Source organism: Phycodurus eques, chromosome 12 (genome assembly GCF_024500275.1).
Source record: "Phycodurus eques isolate BA_2022a chromosome 12, UOR_Pequ_1.1, whole genome shotgun sequence".
Lineage (NCBI taxonomy): Eukaryota > Metazoa > Chordata > Actinopteri > Syngnathiformes > Syngnathidae > Phycodurus > Phycodurus eques.
This window is the reverse complement of record NC_084536.1, coordinates 21,688,384-21,714,791: the sequence shown is the minus strand read 5'-3', so window position 1 is coordinate 21,714,791 and position 26,408 is coordinate 21,688,384. Positions and strand designations below refer to the sequence as shown.

General features: G+C 41.1%; 1 protein-coding gene across 9 annotated transcripts in view; it reads right to left on the bottom strand.

The window, feature by feature from the left end:
- uggt2 (UDP-glucose glycoprotein glucosyltransferase 2) overlaps nt 1-26,408 on the bottom strand; it is a 47,980-nt gene that overhangs the window by 10,611 nt on the left and 10,961 nt on the right. For 8 of the 9 annotated variants that reach the window (XM_061693035.1, XM_061693036.1, XM_061693039.1 and 5 more), the window contains 22 exons: nt 25,774-25,834; nt 25,449-25,540; nt 25,153-25,303; nt 24,280-24,399; nt 23,144-23,229; nt 22,922-23,057; nt 22,542-22,673; nt 22,288-22,452; nt 21,524-21,647; nt 21,341-21,439; nt 20,985-21,079; nt 20,273-20,479; nt 15,121-15,252; nt 13,239-13,369; nt 12,988-13,083; nt 12,741-12,843; nt 10,231-10,310; nt 8,084-8,273; nt 7,868-8,026; nt 6,827-6,912; nt 4,761-4,845; nt 2,976-3,058 (listed from right to left, as the gene is read on the bottom strand). In XM_061693035.1, coding sequence (XP_061549019.1) covers nt 2,976-3,058; nt 4,761-4,845; nt 6,827-6,912; nt 7,868-8,026; nt 8,084-8,273; nt 10,231-10,310; nt 12,741-12,843; nt 12,988-13,083; nt 13,239-13,369; nt 15,121-15,252; nt 20,273-20,479; nt 20,985-21,079; nt 21,341-21,439; nt 21,524-21,647; nt 22,288-22,452; nt 22,542-22,673; nt 22,922-23,057; nt 23,144-23,229; nt 24,280-24,399; nt 25,153-25,303; nt 25,449-25,540; nt 25,774-25,834 — 2,613 coding nt within the window. The remainder of the gene's footprint in view (nt 1-2,975; nt 3,059-4,760; nt 4,846-6,826; nt 6,913-7,867; nt 8,027-8,083; nt 8,274-10,230; nt 10,311-12,740; nt 12,844-12,987; nt 13,084-13,238; nt 13,370-15,120; nt 15,253-20,272; nt 20,480-20,984; nt 21,080-21,340; nt 21,440-21,523; nt 21,648-22,287; nt 22,453-22,541; nt 22,674-22,921; nt 23,058-23,143; nt 23,230-24,279; nt 24,400-25,152; nt 25,304-25,448; nt 25,541-25,773; nt 25,835-26,408) is intronic. The other variant, XM_061693037.1, reaches the window with a different exon arrangement.

Below are 26,408 nucleotides of genomic sequence, written 5' to 3'. Positions count from 1 at the left end.
GGACTCCAGTGAACCATAGTGAGAGCCATTATCCAAAAATGGCAAAAACATAGAACAGCGGTGAACCTTCCCAAGAGTGGCCGGCCGACCAAAATTACCCCCAAGAGCGCAGCGACGACTCATCCAAGAGGTCACAAAAGACCCCACAACAACATTCAAAGAACTGCAAGCCTCACTTGCCTCAGTTAAGGTCATAGAATATACAGAATAGCATAATAGATGACAGGTTGGTTAAGGGTATCAGTTATCGTAGTATCAAAGCGTTTTTATGTGTCAGAGTACGAGTACAGATGTCCTGTATCTGCACTAACGCACATCCCTGGTTTCAAGTTATCAAAGAAGAATTGGCTTTCATTTAACATTTTAGTGATACTGACTTGTGTGCTCAAGTTGCTTCGTGTTTTGGACTTTGCTTGACTTGGTGTGCATGTTAAATGTTTGTGAGTGGGAAGTGAGGGAAGCATACATAGTGAATACTCTCAAAGCAACTGCAAGGAATGAATCAGACAGTCAAATCTATAGGTCCATTCCAAGCCCGGACTAACCAATTTGTAGCATTTGCTCTCCATCCTGAAAACCTTCCATTCCACTTACTCTCTGCATTCACTAACCTCAGCTCATCTTCAATCTGGAAAACTGGATAAGACTAACAAGCAGAAAGTCATTGGGAGCAGAAATCCCCCTACGTTTTCACACAACAGGGATATAAGTGTTTTGCAAACAATGCAAACCGCGTTCAGCTCCATTAGACTAAATGCTGGGATATTTCAAGTAACAAGGGAATAATTTGTGCAACATCTCCCTTACACTCTGCACCATAAACCTATCACAAATGTAATTTAGTTGGTCCACTGAGGCACACGGTCACATTTAATCAATTCCAATTTTTGCTTGTGCCAAATAAAAAAAAAAAAAGCATTGTGATATTTACCAATATCTCAGATAGCTCGCCTGTGAAAAAGGTCACTCTCCATTGGAGGTAATGGCAAGAATTCAATAAATCGAAAGATTAACAGGGCATCAGTGAACATAAAAGACATTTATATCCAGAAGAGGTCAAGCTTGCTATTTGTAAGCACTCAGTCAAGACAAGACATGCACATATTTGCTTTACCAACTCCTGTGAGGGTTTCGATCAATAAATGACCTTCCGTCCATCCTCTAGAGTCTAGAACAAATCCTTCAAGGTATCCTGATATTATATATGAAGTCATTATGGATATAAAAACACCAACCTTTTTCTTGTAGAATAATAAGTATGCAAGCAAGTCCATAAGTATTTGTGATGCCTTTGTTCAGCCAAACATCTTTCATTAGACCGGAGAATATGGGCCAAGCGACGAGATGAGTAAGGAAAGTGAAAAAGTGATGTCACACCTAATACAGTGGAATGACCAAATTGCAATGCTCAGAAGATTGTAGAATTTGGAAGGTCTCAGTTCAGCCGTCATTGAAGGATTGGCTCATGTTTAATGACGTCAGTGTCACTCTGCAACATTATTTTAGAATTAGTTCCTATTGGAAAGAAATCGTTTTCAAATCCAAACAAATTGAAAGATCCCTATGGCTCTTTCCATCGAATAATGAGGTGATCGGCTACGTGTTTTTAAATACAGTGCTCAAAAAGCTTAACTGTGTGTAGGTGTTTCAAAAAAGCGTGTACATAGCCTCGAGGTCCAAAACCAACTTCAAGACATTGAAATGGAGTTCCCCAGCCAGCCAGCAATTTGCTATGCCATCCACATAGTTTAGGGCCAAACCAAGGCCAGGGTACCTCTATAACCCGTTCTGCCGAATGTATCCTGCGGGCATCTTAATGAGACAAGCCATTCACCTGAATTAACCTCGTTCCTCCCCTCTACTCCGAGCCCACCATGAGGACGCTTCAATGTTTTTTTTCCCTTTAAACACAGAAACAAAGGTTTCACTAAGCAAGACAAAGTCGGGATGGGATGGTGACCCTGACCCAACAGGACACCTATCTGCACATCTAAAAAGAAAAAATAGATCAAAAATGCTGCCTTTACAAAGGTAATAATGCTCAGTTTTGATTGACAGAGTAGTATTTAAAAATATGTGTATTATTATCATGTTGTATCTATTATCAAGGCTTATATACACACATCAGAGACATAATTTTCACATTGTAATGGACACTTATATTGGACACTTGCACATTGTAATGCAAACCGATATAATTGAATAATAATTATTCTCAAAGGTATCAATTTAACAATAAGATTATTGCGATTATAGCTTGCAGTGGTGTACAACTGCACTACATCACACTGAGGACTGTTTCTAATATTTTGGTTCTTTTATTTAGTTAGGGGACCAGATTAGCTCGAATTATGATGCAGTGCATCACTGCAAATGACAACCACAATCATGAGCATATTGTTATATTAATACCGCTGTCAGTCAAAAGTGAAAACTGCTCTTTTTACGATTGTATGTCTCTAAAGAAGTGTCTGGTAAATAATAAATATGGCTTGACATAAATAGTGTTATTGATAGCAATACAAACATCACCTTCTACACAGCTTTCACACCTCTGCAGTGCACACAGATTAGAACAGCAGCTTGAAGCGACAAAGAAAAGCGGCACAATAAAGGACGCACACGAGATGTTAAACAGGTTGTAGCCACACTGCCTATGTTTTCTCAAAAGTGCTCCAAACACTTCACACAGCAAGCGTTAGGGTAAGCAGACAGGATCAAACCGTGGGGGAGCGGTTGGGGAGAAAACACACACACAAAGGCTAGCATACACATACCTACAGAAGCACATATTTTTTGCAAGACTAGCTCTTACAGCATAATAATGAAGTCTGGAGCCCGGGGACGAATAAGATCTCCTGAAACCATAATGTGTCATTGACAAAAGGAAGTACAGTTGTTCCTGCCAATCACCTGACAAAAGACAAGTCATCCTACGTAAATTCACAAATCACACGAGGGAAAAGCATACACACCTTGCTATGGAGTCCCACAGGCCTTTGCTTTCACTCGTTTCACTTAAAAGATCTTCATTCATTTTCTCTGCCTTTTTCTGCACCTACGACCCAAGCAAAACAAAAACAGTGATTTTAAAATAACTGATTTCTATACATTCTGCAATAGTGAATTGACTCCACTTGGGCTGGGAAAAAAAAGTCGACTGACTCGCTAAGTCGACAACAAAACTTGATTGACGCAAAATTTGACGCCTCTACGCTCTGCCGGAAACATGTTTGCGCCGCCGTCCATGTTTTCTGCACAGACACATCTTGCATGCGACACACAGAGTGTTGAAATAATGGCGAAGGTGGAGGATCATCATTTTAATTTAAAAAGGGGTGCAAATAGAGTCCCATGGAATTACTGCAAAGTGGAGCACGCATAGCATTTCTACTATGATCTAACATCCAAACATCAAACATCCACATCGGACTCTGGCTCAACAAGCAGCTACGCAGTATACACAAGGTCATGTGTGGTCATTGTTTTTTTTTCTGGGTTAACTGAATAGCGCATTTTAATATACCCTACCATTGCTAGTTAGGACGTACTGTATGGTGTTACATGAGAAAGAGACGCGCCAAGATATCAAGATCACTTCACACCGCTGCTTGTATGAATCTTAAAGCGCCACTTCACGAAGCTAGCAAGTAGCAACGCTAGGCAAACCTGTCTGCATTCTGCAACGTTTGAAAATTGGTCCCACAGTACTGATAATCCCAAAGCATGGCTCGATTGATTAATCAGCGAGATTAAATCGACATTGGTCAATATGTAACGGATGTATTAACTTTTCTGCTGCACTGACATTCTGTCACGCTACCCCTCTGTGTCTGTGCTGCACTCTCTGCCCATGTGCCTGACCCCACCCCCCTCCACACACACACACACGCACAGACACCACACTTCTCACCGAGTCATACTCACACGGCTGAGAGAAACTGCTTTTTTCTTTTTGTACTCCGTTCTAAGCTGTGACGTTGTAATATAATATAACACTACATTTTAGTGCCCCATCACCGTAACGTCCTCACGGAAACGTTAGGGCATGTGAAAGAGAGCGCGTATTACAGTATTTTAATATCATGGAAGTTGTAGCTTTGTGAAAAAAAACAAAGACATATGTAATTGTTAATATATATATATATATGTGTGTGTGTATATATATATATATATATATATATATATATATATATATATATATATATATATATATATATATATATATACACACACACACACACACACACACACACACACACACACACACACACACACACACACACATCCATCCATTCATTTTCTGAGCCGCTTCTCCTCACTAGGGTCACGGGCGTGCTGGAGCCTATCCCAGCTGTCATCGGGCAGGAGGCGGGGTACACCCTGAACTGGTTGCCAGCCAATCGCAGGGCACATAGAAACAAACAACCATTCGCACTCACATTCACACCTTACTTTATTTATGAATCAATTTAGTTTAATTATAGAGTTGTAACCCTGTGTTGTTCAGATTTCATGACTTTTAAGAATGTTAAAATGTTCATTCAAACATTGGCTGTCAAAAGAGAATAAAAACTGTAGAATGGCAACAGTTTTGGTTCTGGAATTGATTAATTTACATTATTTCCTATGGGAAAATTGTTTTGAAATTAGAAAAACGAAGTCAACCAGCATCACAGAATGGACTTCAACTTCGGAGGTTCCAAGTTACACTATTTATAATCATTTTTACAAAGTTTAAAATACAATAACACACTCACCCTGACTTTAATGATCTTACTGTGGAAGCTGTTCAGCAACACAACAACGTCACCTGCATCTCCTGGGGAATCGGTTCCATCGTGCCTATCAAATAAATGAAAATGGTGACTGTTGTTACTCCCACTAAACTTGAAGGTGACAAACTACCAGCAGGCACGCTACAGGGAAATTTTATCAAGTCACAATGTCATTAAACAGGTAGGTTTAATTGGCTACACTGGAAAAAAGGGAATTATTTCATCCACTTCAATTTAATATTCTCTATAATCATCATAATCAGTAATTAGGCAATATAATACCAGCACAGCCCATAAAACAGTAAATCAACACAGCTAATTTGGTTACAAATTGCAGGGGTCGAATTAGTACTCCGCTCCAAGTAGATGTGTTATCATCATGCAATTAAATGTGCACATAACTTGCATAACAGATTTAACAGAGATTAGATTTAGTCTTTTTTAATGTTTACAATACAGAGGTTAAGTTATTTTTACACTTGTATGACAGATAATGTTACTTAAAATAGTAAGGTTTTATTAAATTTCTATTTATTCTGAATTGGAATGTGTTATATCTTTCTTGTATTATTCTGCCTCATGGCTGTACGCAGTCATGACTCCTGACAGCTGCTGGGGTCCCACTAAGACCAAGTTCATTACTCTCCATCATTATGAAGAAACACGTTGCCTGTATTTGATCCATTACTACTTCCCATCTGCACTGTATAAGATGACTGATTTAATGAAAACATCTGTGCAGTATTGATCGTGTAACACTGGCCGTTCACGGCTATTGTGTTGAAGAGTGGGGACTAGTGTGTTTTGGCAGGTGCGATCTACTGAGTCTAATGGTGACTTATAGCCTATGATGCAGAGTAAGCCATTGAGTACCCAAATAGGTTACAAAATACCCCCAAATTATGCTTACCATTCAGACAAACGGGTTCGTTTTGGGGTGATCTATTTGTATGCTCCAGTACTACGATTTTGGCAGTACAACCCATGGCTTTAGGGTTTGTGTACAAAAGGACCAGAGATCAATCTGTATAGTTTCTGTGAGGAGTGGCGAGCAGGCCATCTCAATCATGGCTGTCAGGGCGAGGAGGTGCAGCAGCAGCAGCAGCAGCACAGGGTGCACGGGCACTCGGCTCTGATCAGCCACCAAAGCGGAGCAGAGTGCCCGCTAACCACAAGAATAATGACACTGCCACGGTGAAAAATGACATCACCTTTTTGCTTCATCTGAAGGATTGGGGAATAAATCTCGGCTTGTCCTATATGATTTTCCGCAGGAATCGTACCTGTGCGTGTCCTAAATCTTCCGTGCCAGAGAGTGCAGTACCTCTGATCCTATAGGGTCATTTGGAATGGAGGACCCTGCGGACTGCGCACTACCCATGAAGAGACACAGACAAGGGTGAGTAGGATTTGGGCCATTATCTCCATGGCAGAAAGGGCAATAAGTTTTTCTTTGGGAAAGTCTCAGTTTTTTAGAGCATCCACAGCTCGTCTTTGCTCACAGAAATTAGATAACCCCAATGTGCTCTCGCCTTGTACGCACATGGTCTGACACCTACGCTTCACCAACTGAAACAAATTCTGCTGCTTACTACACACACACACTGCAGGATGGATGGCGTGACATGTAACCGGCTGAATCATAAGACACCCCCCCCCCTTCATCACCACCATGATTTCTCTTTAATAGAAACCCACTCCTACCTGCATCGTCCCCCGCTCTGTATGGAGCACAACTCCCTGCACTCATCAAAACCTGGAGCACAGACATTGTCAGCAGCTCTCTGCGTTACCATAGCGATGGGCTTTCACAGTTACCGGTATCTGGCAGCTAAACCCAGCCTTCATGCTGGAGGCGAAGGTTCTGGTGAAGTCACTTAATTAGTCTCATTACCTGACCTTCTGAAAAAAATGTATATGGGTGGGAAAGACAAGACTATAAAAGGATGGAATAAACTATCGGTCAAATTATTTTCTTTCTTATGCTATTAATCGATAAACCATGTTCAAACCTTTGACTGTTAGTGAGCATGATTGTGAAAACTCACGACAGAATCTGGTAGATGTCCTCCGATCGTCCTTTACGCAGCCTGAGCATCCAGGCACCAGGATTGGCTTTCAGCTGGAAATACCCCTGTTGTCGTCAAAACAGCACAAATAGTGAATATCACAGCGGCCAGGGGTATTTATTCACTAAACTGAAGACAGTATCAGGTGTCCTTGGCTCTTATTACTGGGAAGACGCTAATATTATTTTTAGAAATGCATTTTTCTAATATATCAATCCATCCATTTTCTGAAGCCCTTGTTCTCATTAGGGTGGTGTGTGAGTTGGAGCCTGTGCCAGGTGACTTTTGGGCAAGAGGGAGGGTGCACCCTTGACGGGTGTCAAACACACTCACATTCACACCAATGGGCAATTTAGAGTCTTCAATGAAGCGAACATCATTACCCGGAGGAAATCTACACAACCACGAGGAAAACATGCTTTTTAAAACATGCTGTCTTTCTCATAAGTTCGCTAGCATAGATAGATGAACATATTTGCAATTAATGAATTATCATTTTAACCACTTCATGGTGTACCCCGCCGCCTCCTGCCCTCAATTAACTGGGATAGGCTCCTACGTGCCTGCGACCCTAGTGAGGATAAGTGGTGTAGAAAATTGATGGATGGATGGACGGATGGATGGAATAATCATTTTCGGACGAATTAAGTGAAATTGGATCATTTTACGCAGCACCCATCATGATCTCTTAGGAAACACTAGTGTGCCATGGCACACTGGTTGGGAATAACTGTATTAGATTACTATTTGAGGAATTACCATAAATACAGATTTGTACTAAAATCTTCAAATTTGGCCTTTTCGTGGCCTAAAAGTGTTATTCATACAAAAGTGTACTTTCGTCAGGACATTACAACTGCGTTAGTGGTACACTAGGGCGCATTCTGATTTACGGAATGATTCGGGGTTATGTTGCCACCGTAGAAATGGAACTTCGTTGTAAACCGAGGGCCCCCTGTACATCGAATATGGTGCGAGTATGCAGTCTTGGTAAGTCATGGAGGCGACTAAGTCACTGACCAGGTTAGCCATGACGATGGTGTCGTACATGATAGGGTCTCGACTCATGCCCAGGGTAAACTGTAGTCCACGGGGAGGCTGGCCGGTCGACAGGTCGAAGCAGTGGCCCTCGAGCAAGAGGTGCTCTAGCTCGTACTCTGCCGTCACGGTCCCGCTCACCTGGAGTGATAGCACGTTTGTAATAGTACATAAACAAAAGTGATCAACTCAGCATACCTCCTGGAGGTGGATATTATCTAAGTCATGGGGACTGCGGAGGGCCTGCACCATCCAGCCCTCTGGTGTGATCATATTAAGGGTGAGAAGTGGCGATTCGGGGAGCTCCGTGAAGCGGGCCACCGGACCAGCAGACATGGTGTCGTTGGCCAAGAAGTTGACATCAGACTCCAACACAAAAGAGTAAAAGCTGCAGACGCAAATGCATTCAAAAGCATTCAAAATTATGACGTGGAAATCTTGAAAGTGAGCCTTTAATGCTACAGCAGAACTTGGTACACCAATAATAGCAATTGGTTCTGCCAATTTCATATTCTCAATCATTAAGTGCAGGCTATTTTATATGCTTTGGGTTCTCATGGGAGCTCCCAGACATGCTGGAAAAGAAAGCAATGATGACACAATATTGCTAAAAACACACAAGGCTACCAGTCAGAATGCTCTTATAGTAAACCTATTTGGATCTTACAACTACAATCTATTCTAGTCCTCAATTTGTTTCTCTCTTTGAGTTAAATTTACCACAACAGACTGCTACATGTTATCAGATAATGTCTTGGTGCAGGCACCATATGGATCCGTATTCAAAGTTATTTTGAGCATTCAAGTAAATCAAAACACCAGTGATCACCAGGCTGCTCTGTGTTTAGTATAGACATGAAAACAGCTGCCCGGTTTGTCAGAAGAGTCTGTGCACTGCCTAGTGTTTATCACAAATATAGAAAATATTTCAATACACTTTTGGTCTTGGATTAAGGTTGACTAACCGCTACACCTGGGCGATTAATCAAAACTTAATCGTGATTTCGATTTTGGCTTCTCGTGATCATAAAAACATAATTCAATAAAAGCACTTGATGGAACGGCACAGTGTGTGCATACAAAGTTTTACGTCGTGAAAGCACCCTGAACGCACCTGACTGTGTTGTTTGTAACAAGCGTGTGACATATGTTATTTTGACCTCCCCGAGCGTGCTTTATTGACACCCCAGTTGGAGTGTAATGTAAAACTAAACAAACACACAACAAAAAGAATTACATGTACTGTATATTTAAATACAACATACACTTACTGTAGGTTAAGCAAAAACATCAGTGTAATACTTATACTCAATGTAAAACTGTATTGACAGGCTAGCAAAAATTAGCATTAGAAGTCACAGGTGGGATAACGAGTCACAGGTGGGATAAGGAGCATTCAGACACAAACGCTGTGGTAACACATAGAGTCAGATAATTTAACTATACTCACACACATATTCTTCCTAATCTGTGGAAAACGAGTTATAATAATTAAGTTATAAATGAATTAACTAAGTTCAATCACAACTTTCTTCTTCTACTCTTTTTCATATAAGTGTATATCTCCATGCATGCACGACACTACCCCTAAGAGGCCAAAGCATGCACAGCAGGTATTTATTTGTATGTATTACTATCATAATATATTATTTTACTCGTTACTAATTTATTTTCTGGTTGTTCTTTTAACATTATATTTGAAGTTGATTTTGGTAAGTGAATAAATACTAAGTTTTGAAATCAATAATAATTGTGATTATCAATTGTGATTTCAATATCAATCAAAATAATCACGAGTCGCATGTTTTCCATAATCGCCCAGCCCCTATGTCCGCATATGTAAGTGTTCACACGCTTCCTGAATGAACTTCAATTTTTAGTTTGAAAGTGAAGAAAAACATTACTAAGTACAGACATGCTGTCATGCTGCTTGAAAAACTCTTAAGAGTGAATACAAAGTTATACTGGAAATTATTCACTACCCGAAAATTGTGGTGAGGGAGATATTATGAGCGCAACCAATACAAATCTCTTCAACACAGAATTGTAAAAAATGACTGTGACTCACATTCACGGTGCTCTGAAAGTTGTTAGCCCTTTTCGTCTTTGTTGTTGATTTGTTGGGCTGTTTTTTTGTTTTGTTTTTTTTTTGGGTACCACGGCAGTGCAATTTGTTCAGAGATGCAAGAGCAGGCCCAGAGCAATAAGGCGGTGATATTAAGCAGATTGCATCAGTTTAATCTTGTGGAGTGGAGGAGTGAGGCAGAGATGCTCAGCGAACGCTTCGAGGACACTCAAACAAGCCTAACGGGAGCACCTAATTACAGTTGGAGTGCCGAGCCTACCTCTTGAGGGGCATCTCGGACAACTTGCCCCTGCAATTCATGAACAACCGCAGCCTTAAGTTGACCACTTGACTGAGAACCTGCGGGAGGCCACAGAGGAAAATTGACTGTTAAAATTAAGAAGCGAAGGCAGAAGCAAACAAGCTTCCGTGTGATGAAGAGCAGATGGTGGAAGAAAAACAAGCTTTACGACTTTCCCGAAAGGATTATTCAATTTACATCACATTTTCTCACGGATGTGGCCTAAGGTGTTTATTTACTTAAATGCAGAGAGTACCAGGCGTTTGATGCAGGCAAAGTGTATGTATTTTCTTTTCACAAATAAATTAATGTTAATAATATATACCTCACTTAAAATATAAAATATTACATCTATAATAATTATAATAAAAAAAATACAACGTGTCTATATTTTTCATTATTCTTTTCTACACTGTATTACAGGTGCATCTTAATAAATTGTAGAAAAGTTAATTCATTTCAGTAGTTGAATTAAAAAAGTGAAATTTATTACAGTGAATCATGAAACAAATGGGTAAAATACTTTTCAGAAGGCCAAGTTCTACAAAATCTCTATATTAAAAATCATTCTGATGTTACTTATGTTAACATAAGTGATTACTAATAGTGAATTTTAGGTTTTCCTTAGCTATAAGTAGGGGTAGACCGAACCGATAATTTCCCTACTATTCATCATTTTGACGCATATTAGCATCGCCTTTTTTAAAAATACGACAGCCGATAACAGATCAATTTAAAACTGGATATACTTCAGGGAACCATTCATTTATTTATGTATTTACGTATTTATTTATTTGAATTTCCAGTTACCTTTGTAAGAGATCTTGCGAACCTGGGGACTCCCTGCACTTATTGTTTTTGTTTGAACTTAAAACAAAAATAAGTGAAAGATTAACATTTCAGTTATACTGAAATTTGAAAGACAAAATGAACTCCCACTTGCAAACCAAAACAGCAGCACCTGTGAGGAAATGCGAATTTTACTTCACCTCAGTATCATTTCTAATAGGAACTGGCAGCTCTCCAGCAGCCAGTCAGTCTGACCTTCCAAATTTGTAGTCCATAGCGTATATTGGGCTTTTTGGGTCTCGGGTATCGATCGATCCGAACTTCCAGTCTCAAAGCCAAACACTACCAGTCAAGCCCTTACAGACTGAGCTACTGCCGTTCCCAATGTAATAAATATACAATTTAACAGAAGTAAAAACAACAAAGTGTCAGTGGTTTTGTGCTCTGAAGGGGGAGAGGGTGGTGGGGGGCTGCCTCCATCACAACAGCAAGTCAATACAATATACCGCCATCAATTTATCCTGCACACTGCAGTGATTGCCGAGAGCACACAGCTAAAAATGTCTGGTGACGGCAGCTGATTCACTCGCTGCCTGAACAGAGTGCGTCATATTTTCATCTTAAGCCCGGGCGTCTGCATGATAAGACGCAGCAAAAGAAGTGGTGGATTTTCACATAATAACCCCACTGGTCTCCGACAAGGCCTATGAGGCCAAAGCAGACAAACACACAAAAGCTCTATTTGGCTTCATATGTGGTAAAGTGACATTTGGTACGGTAAACCCTGAACTGACTTCTGTTTACACGGCATAGGCAGAATAGCGTTGACTTTGCTAGTTATGTAAATAGTAAGGTGATGTATGAATGGGTGGTGACTCGAATGCCAATTCGATTCCGCTGGGGAAAAAAACGAGATCACAGCGAATCAAAGAATAACATACTACTTACTTTATTCCTTTTTTTGTTTGTTTGTTTGTTTTGTTTTATTTGTCCTGTTCGGCTGTTAGGTCAAGCAGAACGGAAGATCTGTAACCATATTCATGAGTTATTTGTCGCAATAAGTGAGTGGCCCCACACCCAGTGAAAGAGTCCCAGGGGGGTGTGCCTGCGGACACATGCAAGTGAATTGACACCGTTTTACACGCACAAAGACTGAAAGAAGTATCCTGCAATTGATGTGCCCGCACCGCAGAGGCTGAGGACCCCACCCGATCAATCGAGGGGCGGGATCGGGCCCAGGAGTCCACCGAGAGCAGCCCGGTGGACGGGAAATGTCCCACACCGAGGGACCCAGGGCGGTCCGCCGGCCGCTACGAGGCGACCCGACAATTGGCCACCCGGTGGGGGCCGCAGGGACCGTATGCCAACCCCCCCCCCCACTGCGCATGTATGGAGTTGTAGCTATAGCCCTCTACCGTAATCTCTGGTGAAGGAGGCGTCCATTAGCCTAGCCCCAAGGAACTGCACGGCTATTCATGGCACCGCCACAACCGAAGCCAAAAAGGATCCACAGCAGAATGAATGGGAGATTTAGTTTATCCAACACAACGTGAAAGAGACCTGGCTTTGTAGCCTCCTTTTTTTGGTGCTAAATCTGTCTAGCAATGTTTGTGATGCGTGTTTTTTATTAAATCACTGTAAGCGGTTGTTTATTAAAAAGTGATATAGACGTTTTTTATTGGACAGCGACAATAACTTACAATCAGCAGGGGGGACATCTTCTGCGCGGCCCTGGTAAGCGGGTCAACGATGGCCACCACATCATAGAACACCTCATTTTCACGGGGCGAGAGCTGCAGCACGCTGAGTGGGGAAATGGAACAATGAACAAGGCTAGCTAATAAGACCCAAATCAATAGAAAGTCCCGTTTTACTTTAAAATACAGTATGATATCACCATTTTATTTCAAAGAGCAAATTGGCCAATTCCACAGCAGAGTTGCTCACCTGTGGCTCTCTTTAAGAAAGTGCACATCCCTTCGGACTTCTCCCTTGGGGGCTGCAGTGACCAGGGCATCAACTTTCATGACCAGATCACTCGCACTGAGACGGAAAATGAGTTGTATATTTTGGAATCATGTTAAGACAATAAACAGCTGAAAGGCATGCAGTTTATGTGATTCTAAAGCATCTATAAAGAGGAGTCGCAGGGCAAATAAGATGGGGGGGGGGGGAAACAACAACAAAAAAAACCATACTGCTTTGGCTTCATCCCCATCAGTTTAACTTGGGCTTTGACTTTCTCTGCAGAGCTGCTCCGAGTAATCTTCTCCAGCAATTGGAAATCCTCTGCAGTGAATTCCTCCTGCTCATCGAGAGGCCCGAGGATCTGACACACGCGACAGATGAGAATAATGTTGCAACGCAGAACGCATCTTTCAGCATCTCTGAAGGCATTGTTTTCACCCCCGTTAATTAGTTATCAGGATTAAGCAAAAAGTACACTGCTTTTATTCAAACAACAATAAACACATGGGGAATAAATCAAGATATGATCTAATTGTGATATCCTGCCAACGACAAACATATGACGATTTAACTATTACCGGTATGTGAGAATCCCTTTCTTCCATCACCACCCAAGAGGTGGTGCATTTCTGTATATAGTGGGGGAAATAACTGAAGATGAGTTGTGGATGGGTCTTACAGCATGACAATGGCCCAAAACATACAGCCAGTGCAACAAAGGAGTGAGTCAAGAGGAAGCATATTACGGTCAGCAAGTAGAGTAGTCCAGTGTTTCCCAACCTTGACTGAGCCAAGGCACATATTTTACTTTTAAGAAATTTTCACGGCCATACAACAAAAACAAAAATTCAAAAAAAGTATCTGTATACTGAAACAATGATGATCTCAGCTCAATGTACCCACAAATTTAACTTAATTATGTACCCTCTGCCATCTGGTAGAAAACCATTTAATTGTTCTGCCTGTCACTTATATGTAGCTGACATAGACAGATGAACAAATATATATTATTTGTTGTAAATAATAATTTTCTAACCCATTAAGTGAAATTGGAAAATTTCCTTTAGCACACTTGATGAGCTTTCACAATAAACGAATGAGCCACAGCACAGTCTTTGGGAATCCCTCTCGTCAGTCTCCAGATCTCGAGCCAATAGAAAACATGTGGAGGGAGCTGAAGCGTCGAGTTTTCAAGCGGCAGCCAAGAAACTTGAAGGATTTAGAGTGTTTCACCAGAGGAGTGTGCCAAACTCCCTCCTAAGCCATGCGTCTAAACCTAGTGACCAACTACAAGAAATGTGCCAGCAAGGATTTCTCCCTTAGTACTTAGTTGTGTTTTGAATCAGACACTTATTTCATTTGGTAAAATACAGAACATTTTGTGTTTTTTTAAACGCATTTTTGACCAATATTCTGTTACCAAAAATCGCTAAAAAAAAAAACCAGAAGATACATTAATAATAATGATTATTTTTATTATTTCCCCTACTGCTCCACTCGACATGGAGCACGCAGAAAAGTCATCCTTGGCTTCATGTCCCTTTGTGAACTGCTGATGCATGGGCCATAAAATTGAGTCTTTTGTGCTAGCTTATCTTGTGGCATGGATAGCGTTTTGCCAACCCCACTTGAGACTTGGCAGGGCATCTTCTGTCTTACGTTCTAAATAGATGAATAAACTTCTACCTTTATTCATGTAACAATGTGAAGAAAAGAAAGAGTTGTTTCAAACAGTTCTCTTTGTGTTTATTTGTGGACCACAATCTCTTTCTCAGCCATGCGCGCCTCAAAAGGTTGAGTCGAGGACAACTGGACTTGGAATGTATTATTTATTACTTACCTCGGGGGGTGTTAAATGTAATGTGATTGCAACACAATGTTTGACCTACAATGATTTTCTGTGTGTTTTCCTCCCTTCCGATTTTAGGATAACAGCCTTGCTAGCTCTCATAGCAGAGAAATGTATGATCATTTGAATTGTGCCTACCACGTATTAGCATGGCCACTCCTCTCAAGATAAAACATAGAAATGCAATTTGCTACACCTGTTTCTTTGAGGTTACCCTTAAGAAATGAATGGATTCTTACTGTGCAGACATTCAGTAAACTCACCCTGCCATTGCTGATGACCGCCCTCTGTCCGGCACTCAGTTTTAGGACATCCCGGCAGAAGAGCTGCTGACTGCGGACAAAATTCACCTCTAGTGTGTTGAACTTCTTCTCAAAGGCATCCGTGTCCATTCCCTAAAAGCAGAAACAAAGGTTTGCTTGTATTGAGGCTGTATTGTGCAATCCAATGGAGTAGCTCAAGGACTTTTTCCCTAGTACAACATAACCAAAACAATATCAAAGAAATTCGCAGGGTTGGGAAATGATAAATGAATGGCAAGAAGGCCAACATTACTTGTGTTTTCTTTTATTATTCACAATAGCCTTGACGCCTTGCGTCGATACAGTTGTTAGATATTTCAACCACACCGACCGAGCTGTCAGCTCTTTGGTGCGTGTTTGAGTGCAGGTGAGATTAATCAATTTCTAATTAATAAAAAAAAACAACTTTTAATTAAACCTCTGCCATTTTTTTGGTGTGTGTAACAAATTAGGCGTGGGAGTGAAAAGGGTGTGTGGAGTCAGGTTATTAGTTTCTGCAATTCTCTCCTCAGGAGAACAGGTAAATACCAATAATGTCAACACGATCCAGTCAGCAAGACTGTCTGGCAGCCAATAATAAACTCACATCCCTTGACACAGGGTCCCAACTCACACATCCTCCCATTCCTTGCATTGCTATTTTCAGCCCACTCACGAGCCCCCCGCTGTTTAAACTAGGTATAATTGAAGGGAAGTTTGTTATAGTCGCTCCTGAGTGTAAACAGGGCTAGAAGCCATTCTCCTGATGGGAGATTCAGTCCCTGCTGTCACATGATTTGTTATGGTCGGATGCCGCACAGAATGATAGAGAAAATAATCGTATCAGACGGCTTATATCGCCACTGTCCGGGATGACTGTAAAGGGCAGTAAAAGCCTAATGAAATAATGCATTCTGCTTCTCATCCATTCCTGGACACAAGGATATCCGCCACCGTGCGACGGCCCCTGTGACAGATCAAGTGGAACTGACAGTGAGTGGGCTGACCGCCTCGACATCCACAGGCTGTGGAGCATCACAGGCGCTTCTAAAGGTTTTCTGAGAGCTGATGTTCAGAAGGGGAATGAGGAGATGGGATCATCAATCACCATTTAGCCAGACAGAGCACTTAAGTCAAGAAAGTGGTGTCGGACAAATCTCTGCGAGTGGCCGCGTCAGACCTTTTGCTGTTATGCTTGTCGGTTATGCCTAAAACGCTATCATTTATTTCTCTGATACAGTCGCCCTACACTTATCTCACAAATACACACATTTCACTGACGCTGACTGATTGCGTGTACCACCTACGAAAAATCTATTGCCTGAGTTGCCACCCTCTGCACCAGGGAATTACATCTTTGACTAGGAAATGGGTTTCGCTTTGGAAACATTTAAGATTTCCTTCCCATTATCATGCCGAAGAAAAGTAATACAAAAGAAACAAGAAGAAAATAAGACAAAAACTAAGCAAATACTCATAACAGCTTTTGAAATCCTTCTGGCCTCCAAGATTCAATTCCGTGGAAATTGGAATGGAAATCCAATTTGGCGCTATATTATGATATCACAATAACAAAAGCATCACACGAGTCCCCACAAAAATCTAGTTGGGAATAATACAAAATGTTAAAAACGATGACAGTGTGGTTTGCTTTACTTTGGCTTTGTTGTGAAAAAGTTGACCCCACAACTGAGATTGAAATTATCACTGTTAAGTATTTAGTTTTACTAATCACTGTATAGTGGGTTCTGTGTGATGTCCTTCTAAATGTTTGCAAAAGAGGCTTTATAATGTTCTTATCGTAGAATCGTAGCGGGCAGCTGGTAGATTGTCGGTAGAGTTCAGCTTGGGTTCTGCCAAATGGTTCAGTTGGGTTATGGTATGTACACATTTTATTGTATTTTCATCATAAAGGGTCCCTATACATTAGACCCAGACTGTCTCACTTTTCAGTACCCTATTGTTTTAATGCTGTCTGTAATGATACCCTTTCGCTTGAGGTGGATGGAGCAAGACACACCGCTGTCCATTGATCGGTCAACTGAGAAATGTCCACAACTGGGGGGGATGCACTATTTTAAAACAATCTGTAGGTAAAAAGGCACAGCATTAGTTGTTTATACTGTAGATACTGTTAGCACACTGAACTGGACTGTGTTTTTCAATTCGCTTATGTGCAGAGATTTCACCAGATTGTCTGAATCGTTTGATGATATTATGGACCGTAGATGATGAAATCTCTCAATTCCTTGCAATTGTACCTTGAGAAACGTTGCTCTTAAAGTGTTGGACTATTTGCTCATGCAGTTGTTCACAGTGTTGAACCTCGTCCCATCCTTGCTTGTGGACGAATGAGCCTTTCGGGGATGCTCCTTTTATACCCAATCATGACACTTATCTCTTTCCAATTAACCTGTTCACCTGTGGAATGTTCCAAACAAGTGTTTTTTTTGTTTGTTTGTTTTATTTTTAGCATTCCTCAACTGTCCCAGTCTTTTGTTACCCCTGTCCCAGCCTTTTTAGAATGTGTTGCAGGCATCAAATTTAAAATCAGGGAATATTTGAAAAGAAAAGAAAAGAAAACAAAACAATAACGTTCATCAGTTTGTACATTAAGCATCTTGTCTTTCTAGTGCAGGGGTGTCAAACTAATTTTTATTGCAGGCCACATTGTAGTTATGGTTTCTCTCAGAGGGCCATTAAACCATGTTTCCTCGCCGCCTCCTATTATTGGATAGACACAACAAATTGATGGATAACTAGTTTTCAAATCAGAATTCAAGGACAATAGTTTGTTCAGCTATTGTTCAAGTTACTGTAAAGAGGGGTTTGGTAAACATAAACTGCTTGAAATTTTGGTGAAGATTTGATCATGGAAGTTGCACATGATTTGCTTTCGCGGGCCACACAAAAGGATGCGGCGGACCGGATTTGGCCCGCAGGCCTTGAGTTTGACACGAGTTCTAGTCTATTCAATTGAATATAGGTTGAAAAGGATTTGCAAATCATTGTATTCTCTTTTTATTTTTGTTTTACTCAACAAACACCTTAAAGCCAATTTAAAAATATATATATTTACTAATGTTATCTCCCAAACTGCCACTTGTGAAGTGAGTTGAGACACTTGCCACCATACAAGTGCTTGTATCTCACGTTTGCCCTCACAAGTCACCAAAAAATAAATAAATAAATAAATAAATAAAAAATTTAAAAACCACTCGATCGACGCCACGCATCTTATCTTGTAAAACTCTGGTCACTCGCATCACCCTTCTGATTTACTATTTGAGTAGCTAAGCTATATACATGATTTACTGATCTGAGAGGTACTACGGCAAAGTGAACCAGATCATACTACTTAGTGGAAATGGGGCTTTATGAAAGTCGCTTTATGAATTCTATAGAAACATGCAGTGCCATAATTCGGAGCAGCGACTGTCTGCACTGAAACAAATGGCGCTGCAGTCTATCGTTTATAAAAGCGGGGAAGAGCAGAGGAGACAGGTGCACTCTTCCACAGTCAGTCACAGTCAAGTGGGAATGTGTGAGGAAAAAGTCACCAGAAGAGAAGCTGCCAGTCAAACCCATGCAGCTTGCATTTGGGGGAAGCGGAGTTCTTGAAAGGTTTGGTGTTGGTACATCAGGTCATAAACTGAAACACAGCTACTTTAAATAACCGTGATGACATTATACTTCTAAAATGGGTAAATTTTCTCACACAGACTACATTCCTGTTTGAACCCCTTCAGCCATCTCTTTGTAATTGCTCGGTAAAACTGTGTCAAGCTATTCTACTACCAGTTGTTTAGCTCAAGCCGTTTGGTGTTTAATGGAAGGTAAAGCTTTTGAATTTTCTAATCAGGACTAAAGTGCCAAAATCTAAACATGTCAAAGTAGAGACAACATGAGTAACATGACAGGCCAGGCTGTCAAAACATACCACAGGAAAACAAATACAGTGATCCCCTGACTATTTGCAGCTCGCTATTAATGTATCCATATTCAATTTCTTTTTTGTGGAGCCTACCCTCAACTATTTGCTGAAAAACGTACTTATTTGTGTAATCCCTGCATATTTTTGGGGTCGTTCTGTAACGTTAAGATGCCAGAAGATGCCCCAGCTAATAGGAAAGTAGTAATTGGTGTCAGAGAAGTACAAACCCCAATTCCAATGAAGTTGGGACATTGTGTAAAACATAAATAAAAACAGAATACATCCATCCATCCATTTTCTACCGCTTATCCGAGGTCGGGTCGCGGGGGCAGTAGCTTTAGCAGGGATGTCCAGACTTCCCTCTCCCCAGCCACTTCATCCAGCTCTTTCGGAGAGATCCCGGGGCGTTCCCAGGCCAGCCGAAGGACGTAAACTCTCCAGCGTGTCCTGGGTCGTCCCCGGGCCCAGCTGCCGGTGGGACGTGCCCGGAAGACCTCACCAGGGAGGCGTCCGGGAGGCACGCTACCCCATGCTCCCGAAGCACCCCCCACAGCACTCCCCGAGGGACACGGTTGAACAACTTCTCCAAGTCCACAAAACACATGTAGACTGGTTGGGCGAACTCCCATGCATCCCGAGGACCCTGCCGAGGGTGAAGAGCTGGTCCACTGTTCCACTGAGGTGAACCTCGCCCCATTTTTGCTTGTGACTGACTGAGCAATTCAGGGAAGCTCCTTTTATACCCAGTTATGACACACATCTGTTTCCAATCAACATGTTCAACTGTGGAATGTTCCAAACAGGTGTTTTTTTGAGAATTCGTCAAATTTCCTCATCTTTTGTTGCCCCTGTCCCAGCTTTTTTGGAATGTGTTGCAGGCATCAAATTCAAAATAAGTGAATATTTGCAAAACAACAAAATCAATAACGTTCATCAGTATGAATATAAATAGCTCGTCTTTGTAGTGTATTTCATTGAATATAGGTTGAAAATGATTTGCAAATCATTGTGTTCGGTTTTTATTTCTGTTTTACACAACGTCCCAACTTCATTAATGGAAGATGATGTTTTGAAATTAGAACTTGGAAGTATTGTGTTTGACTTTGAAGGTTCCACTTTAGAGCCAAGTGACTTCAATTTGCCTGAAATATGAAATAAATGCAAATGCATCTTAACTGCATTCTTGAATGTGTCCTTTACCTGCAGCAGCAAGTCCTTCATCTTTGTCCCCTGCATGAGGAGCTGGTAACTTTGCTCCCTTGCAATTTTTTGCACAAACTCAGCCACAGCTTTATTCTTCTGGGTGAGGAGCGAAGCCCAGATAGCCCGGTACACGGTCGTGTTATCTTCGCTGGGCCTTCCACTGGGATTAGCCATCACCCCCACACGTACTCCAGGGCTGGCTCTCTGCTTGTAGGCGCGCACACACACGCACACGTGCATGCGCGCACATATATACACACACGCACACGTGCATGCGCGCACATATACACGCACGCACACACACACACACACACACACACACAGCAGTGATGTAACACACACGTATCACACATTTATTGCAACCACAGGCCAAAGGTGTCATTGAGGCAGTGCACAAGAAAGACAAAGTGTCGATTGGTTGAAATGAACGTTTTGTTTTTTTTCCCCGGAAATGCCTGATGGCCCTACTAGGTATAATTAAACTATAATCAGTGAAGAGAACACCTTTTTTTTTCTTTTTCCACTCAAGGCAACACCATAGTCAACTGCTTAATTAAAAGTCAAAATTAATCCTTTCATATATAACTTTTAATTGAATTATATTTAACGTTACAATATAAATAAATATGTGTAACTACTGATTACAGTATTTTCTATCAACGTGTGTCTTAAAACTGGAAGTGAATAATACAGAGCTGATGTTACTCACCAAATGTTTAAGAGCAGCGAGCAACAATTTTCTTTCAGAGGCTTTCTGGAAATCTCCGACAATCCACATGGTCACAGTGCTCATCCCGTCCTCATCTGACAGAAAAGACAAACATTTTAATAGTGACAATTGTAGGCATCTAACCTAACAAAGATCGATAATAGAAGAGTTCCAGATTATAAACGTAGAATATTAATCTTAATTTCTTGGTGTTATATTAGTGTTGAACTACTCTTAAAAGTCTCCTAATAATACTTACAATGTTCTTAACATATGAACTATGCAACAAAGGATATAAAAATATGCAAAATTTGACAATACATGATGGTGAAACCGTGAATAAAAATATCTCTCACCATTATTAGTCAGGTATTTCATTCTCTTAGCTATCACAGCTGTCTTGTCTCTGGAGTCCAGGAATGAAAACATAGTTGTGTCTTCCCAGTCACTTACAACTATGCAAGAAAATAAAAATGATTGAATAAGAAAAAAAAAAGTAAGAGCATCCAAATTGAACACATTTTGAGGACGGGGGTCACCTGGAGAGGAAGTGAAGTCCAGGTACTTTCGGTCTGTACTCAGAATGAGTGGATTCATTCTGGGTACGACGTTCGCTTGCTCCATTAGGTAATCCACCACATCTGTTCCCTCAGTCAAATGACCCTGTGAACAGTAGTTTCATCACCATACTATATGATTTAACAACAACAGTGGGATAATATTGCACATACTATCTTCCCTAATTTTTTATTTTTTTTTACACATTGTAGTTTGCTTTATTTTTGTTATGCCTGGAGTTGAACTGATTATTTTTACTGTACTTCGTTTGTTATTTTGAGATGTAACTCACAAAGGAGACTGCCATTGCCCATGTATTTCTCTTTTTCTACTATGTATAGGAAAATACATGGGGTCTTGGTTTGCGATGGTCCTGACATTGTTTGACAGTCGTGAAAGGAGCGCAGTAAACTAGCAGCGTAAGAAGAATATGTGGTCATACTGCTTAAGGTGGCTCAACTATTCCCATACTTACTATTTTTTATCTGACTGGCCCGGAAGTGTGATTCATACAAATACTGACTGTATACTATTTATGACTACAATTACATAGTATTACTCCTGCCTCAGCATAGGCTAGTGACGTTAAATTCAAATGACGTCACCACCATAGGAACGGAACTCGCAAACCAAGGACCCTATGTATGCAGTAACTGCCCTTATAACAGTACATCAGTGTTGTCATTGATTTTTGTGGAATTATATAAATGTCTCCTGGGAGGTTGACTATACAGTGGAGCCATACCATGAAAACAGCTTTCTGGAAGGCAGTGGTGGAGTCCATTATGTGCTGCAGGATGATGCTCTCCAGCTCATCTGGTTCAATCTCATCTGGGCTCAACGGGATGCCGTTAAATAACGCTAGCGGAAGGGCACCCAGGCCACTCTTTTTGTAGAAGAGGGTGCCTTCCTGGGAATCAAAAAAATGTTAATTCAATACTTAGTCTCCACTACTAATTCCTAACTATGAAAGCAAATGAAACTTTGAATGTATCTTACCTTCCTTCTGTCATCATACTCTGATTTAGCACCGAAGATCCTTTCAGCCTTGGCTTTAGGGAATTTGCTCTTCAGGAAAGCACTGATGGTGTCAGTCGTCAACGCTTCCCCTTCATCAACTCTGTTGTACAACTGCATTGAGTGACAGGTTAGATGATCTTTAACTATTACTCACATCCCCGCCACAGTCAATAATTTCCCAGAACTGTCATCCAGAGCCGCTAACACAGGAATTAACCTGTGCAGTGCAAACATGTCAACAATGACACAAAAACCTGTGCTGCAAGGAAACAACCGAGTATATGGTGAGTTTAAGTACTTAGTTATTCAGTCAGAACTGCAGCGAGAACAACAGAGATTTATATACGCGATATACTTACTGAGGCCATGGATAGCAGGGCCTGGGATAAATCATACTCGTCTGCGATGTAATTCAGGAGTCGGTAAAAGCCAACCCCCGCATCAGAGAAGCCATCGATCTCATCTTCAGCGTTGACAACAAACACATATCCAATTCTGACCAAAGTGAACAAATAAGAAACCTTGGTGAGGATTATAAATGTCCAAAGTGGAGCATAAAACAGCAGCAGATGCACCTATACCTTAGGGGGATCTTGTGTTTGTAGAAGAGCCCGGAAAGTTTGACCAGCTCGACACTTTTCTCCTCTTCCGGATTGAGAAATAGCACCTTTAAAAAGTCCCAAACAGGTTAGGAAATGTGTGTCAGAATAGGCCGGAAGCAGAAGCATAAACATGGTTTGAAGGGGGATTTTACCTACACTTAGTGGACACTGATAGACTGACACTGTATAGAAACAGCTTCACAATAGAATTATAAACTCAGTAGGAATGTGTATCAAATTCTTCCTTTCCATTCATAATTCCTAAATACACAAAGGGAGAAGTAATATTTAATTACCTTATTTTACGCTCTGACAGTTTCAATCAAATCTTTATTTAGTATTCTAATTTTTTATTATCATCATTGCAAAAGCAGAATAATTGATACTGGTCCTGTTTCGTAAGCTCATTCAATGGAGCAGATGGAGCTTATGTTGTGGCTAGTGGGTAAATAAAATAGCAGAATTTCCTAACACTTTTTTGGCTCAAGACCCAAATAAGAAATATCGTTCTTGTCCAGGCCGCAAATTTACTATTCTGAATTGCCATAACATAGATATACACTATATATATATCGACGTTATATAAACTAGTGACAAAGAACACAAAAGACATGACTTTATTTATAGATACAAGACTTGAAAAGCCCATTTTCCAAAGATAAGTGTAACTGCTTTATCCATCCATCCATCCATTTTCTGAGCCGCTTCTCCTCACTAGGGTCGCGGGCGTGCTGGAGCCTATCCCAGCTGTCATCGGGCAGGAGGCGGGGTACACCCTGCCAGCCAATCGCAGGGTACATACAAACAAACAACCATTCACATTCACACCTACCGGCAATTTAGAGTGTCCAATGAATGCATGTTTTTGGGATGTGGGAGGAAACCGCAGTGCCCAGAGAAAACCCACGCAGGCACGGGGAGAACATGCAAACTCCACACAGGCGGGGCCGGGGATTGAACCCCGCTCCTCAGAACTGTGAGGCTGACGCTCTAACCAGTCGGCCACCGTGCCGCCGTAACTGCTTTATGTTCAATAAAATTTACTCTGACAATCAGGAATTCCCTATAAGGATTCCATTACAACACAAGTAATATAACTAACTTTCGGGCCTCACCAGGTTGAAGAAATTCCGTCTGATCTGTCGGATGACTCCTGGAAAAGTCGTTCTCAGCAGCTCCTGGACACCTGCTGGCCAGCTGCTGTACATCGGGTCATTCTCAATGTCATTCATCCACTGACATTGACATTGACCAATATAAAAAAAAAAAAACATCATCATTCTCTTTTGTCTTGCTTGATCACTATGAAGTGCAGGTGAAGCATTTTTAAGCAAGAGAGAATCCTAGTTTAGTGTTTGTTGTCATCTAAGACTTATATATACAGAAATACAGTAACTATTACAGCCTCCATCTTGTCCTTTCTGTGTGCAGTTTAAAAAATAACAGCATTGAGCGGACCCTCAAACCCGAATACCACTGAGGTCCAATAATAAATTGAATTTCTGGAAAAGTACACGTCTGAATAAAAACTCAGGGGTAAAACTATCCTGCTGCATGGCATTCACAAGACATCAGCCCATCGCACAAGGGCGATGGGCCACCGCTGAAGAATGCCAGTAACGTCAAAGAGGAAAAGTGTAACAATGAGCATAGTACAGGAAACTAGTGTCGTGCTCTGTAGGACATAATTGTTATAAGTTTTACCTTACAGTGGTTATCTCCTTTTTACACTTGTAAAATTGATCAGAAGGCAGGTTGCATGAAGTCGACTTGACATAGGCAAACTGCCCTTTTCCACTTTCTTAAACCCTATGCCTCCATCAAACGGCATCCAAAGGACGAGGAGTTTTTAATGTGGCTGGTTAAATTTGGATATGCTTAACGCATCGCAAAATGAAAGACTTCAAAGAAACTATTTCTTGGCAGATGATTAATTCCCTAACGTTACCCATCGTGCACTCCAGGACTGTTGAGTCACCACAACGCACCATTACAGCTGGATGTCTGATATCTAAGGCATAGCTGTCTGTCACGTGGTTTGCAGGCAATCTCAGGAGCGTGCCCTGATGCTCTCCTTTCACACCCAGGTTGTGAAGACCTTCCAAGACCCTGGCCTCGCTTCTAAGGATCTCCAAAATGCTATCAATGAAAGATGACAAGGAAGGGGTTTTAAATTGCACCAAACTTGTGATTATGTGGCAACAGGAACAAGAGCGGTAAGGGGCTGATGCTTCCAGTGGGGGAGGATAAGTAGACCACCGGTGATGTCTGGTTGGAATCCTACCTGAAAGCATCGTGAACCTCCAGATCAATGTGCAAACCATTTATGAACAGCTCCCCGTCTCCTGGGTGAACACCAATGGTCTCACTCAGATGCTGAAAGAACAAGCACAAACAGTTGGTTGATAGCTAGAATGTTTTTTATTATTATAATTATTCACAGAATCAAGGACAAGAGTCTGGGGGGGGGGGGGGGGAAAGTTGATGATGTCGCAGAAGTTATTTCAGATACAGATCAGACATTCATCGTCTAACTTGTGAAGCACTATCAAACCAAAATCTTTTTATTTGCAAAGTCATGTTTGGACACAGCTTACGAAAGAGCGCACCTTTTGGTTTTCCTCAATTTCTTTTCTCATCTTGCTGTTTACAGCCACTCTTGTCAGTGATCTGTGGGAATAGTAAAGCAGTACAGTAAAACATACGCTCACCATCAGCCTTTATCACACCCGCGGCCGGCAGTAAAATGACAGTTTTCATCTCATCTGTGCGCCCTCAAGAGGGTAAAACGCAAATCCCTCGAAAACGACCGACTCTTACTTATCACGTTTTGTTGTTTTTGATGAACTACAAGAGTAAATAGGAGCAGACATTTTATTGTGGTGATAATAGGATTCACTCTATACAGCAAATATGTAACCCCTAACAGTTGAACCTCCAAAATTGAACACAATCTGGTCAACCGAGCCCGTTCCACTTTGTTTCAATTTCATTTTTGTTGTTCCCCATATCATGTAAAGTAAAGTGAATGTGTATTCCAAGCTCCAACTTTCGCTAACATAAATTACTTACTGTCCAGGTCATTCGTAGGTATCAGTTTTAACTCTCATAACAGTATAACGATAAATCAACCAAACTTATTGAAACTAAAATAAAGTAAAACGTCCCACCATTTGAAGATACCTGATAGATACGTAATTAATACGATTTTTATGTGTGCATATACGCACGTAGCATAAGAAAA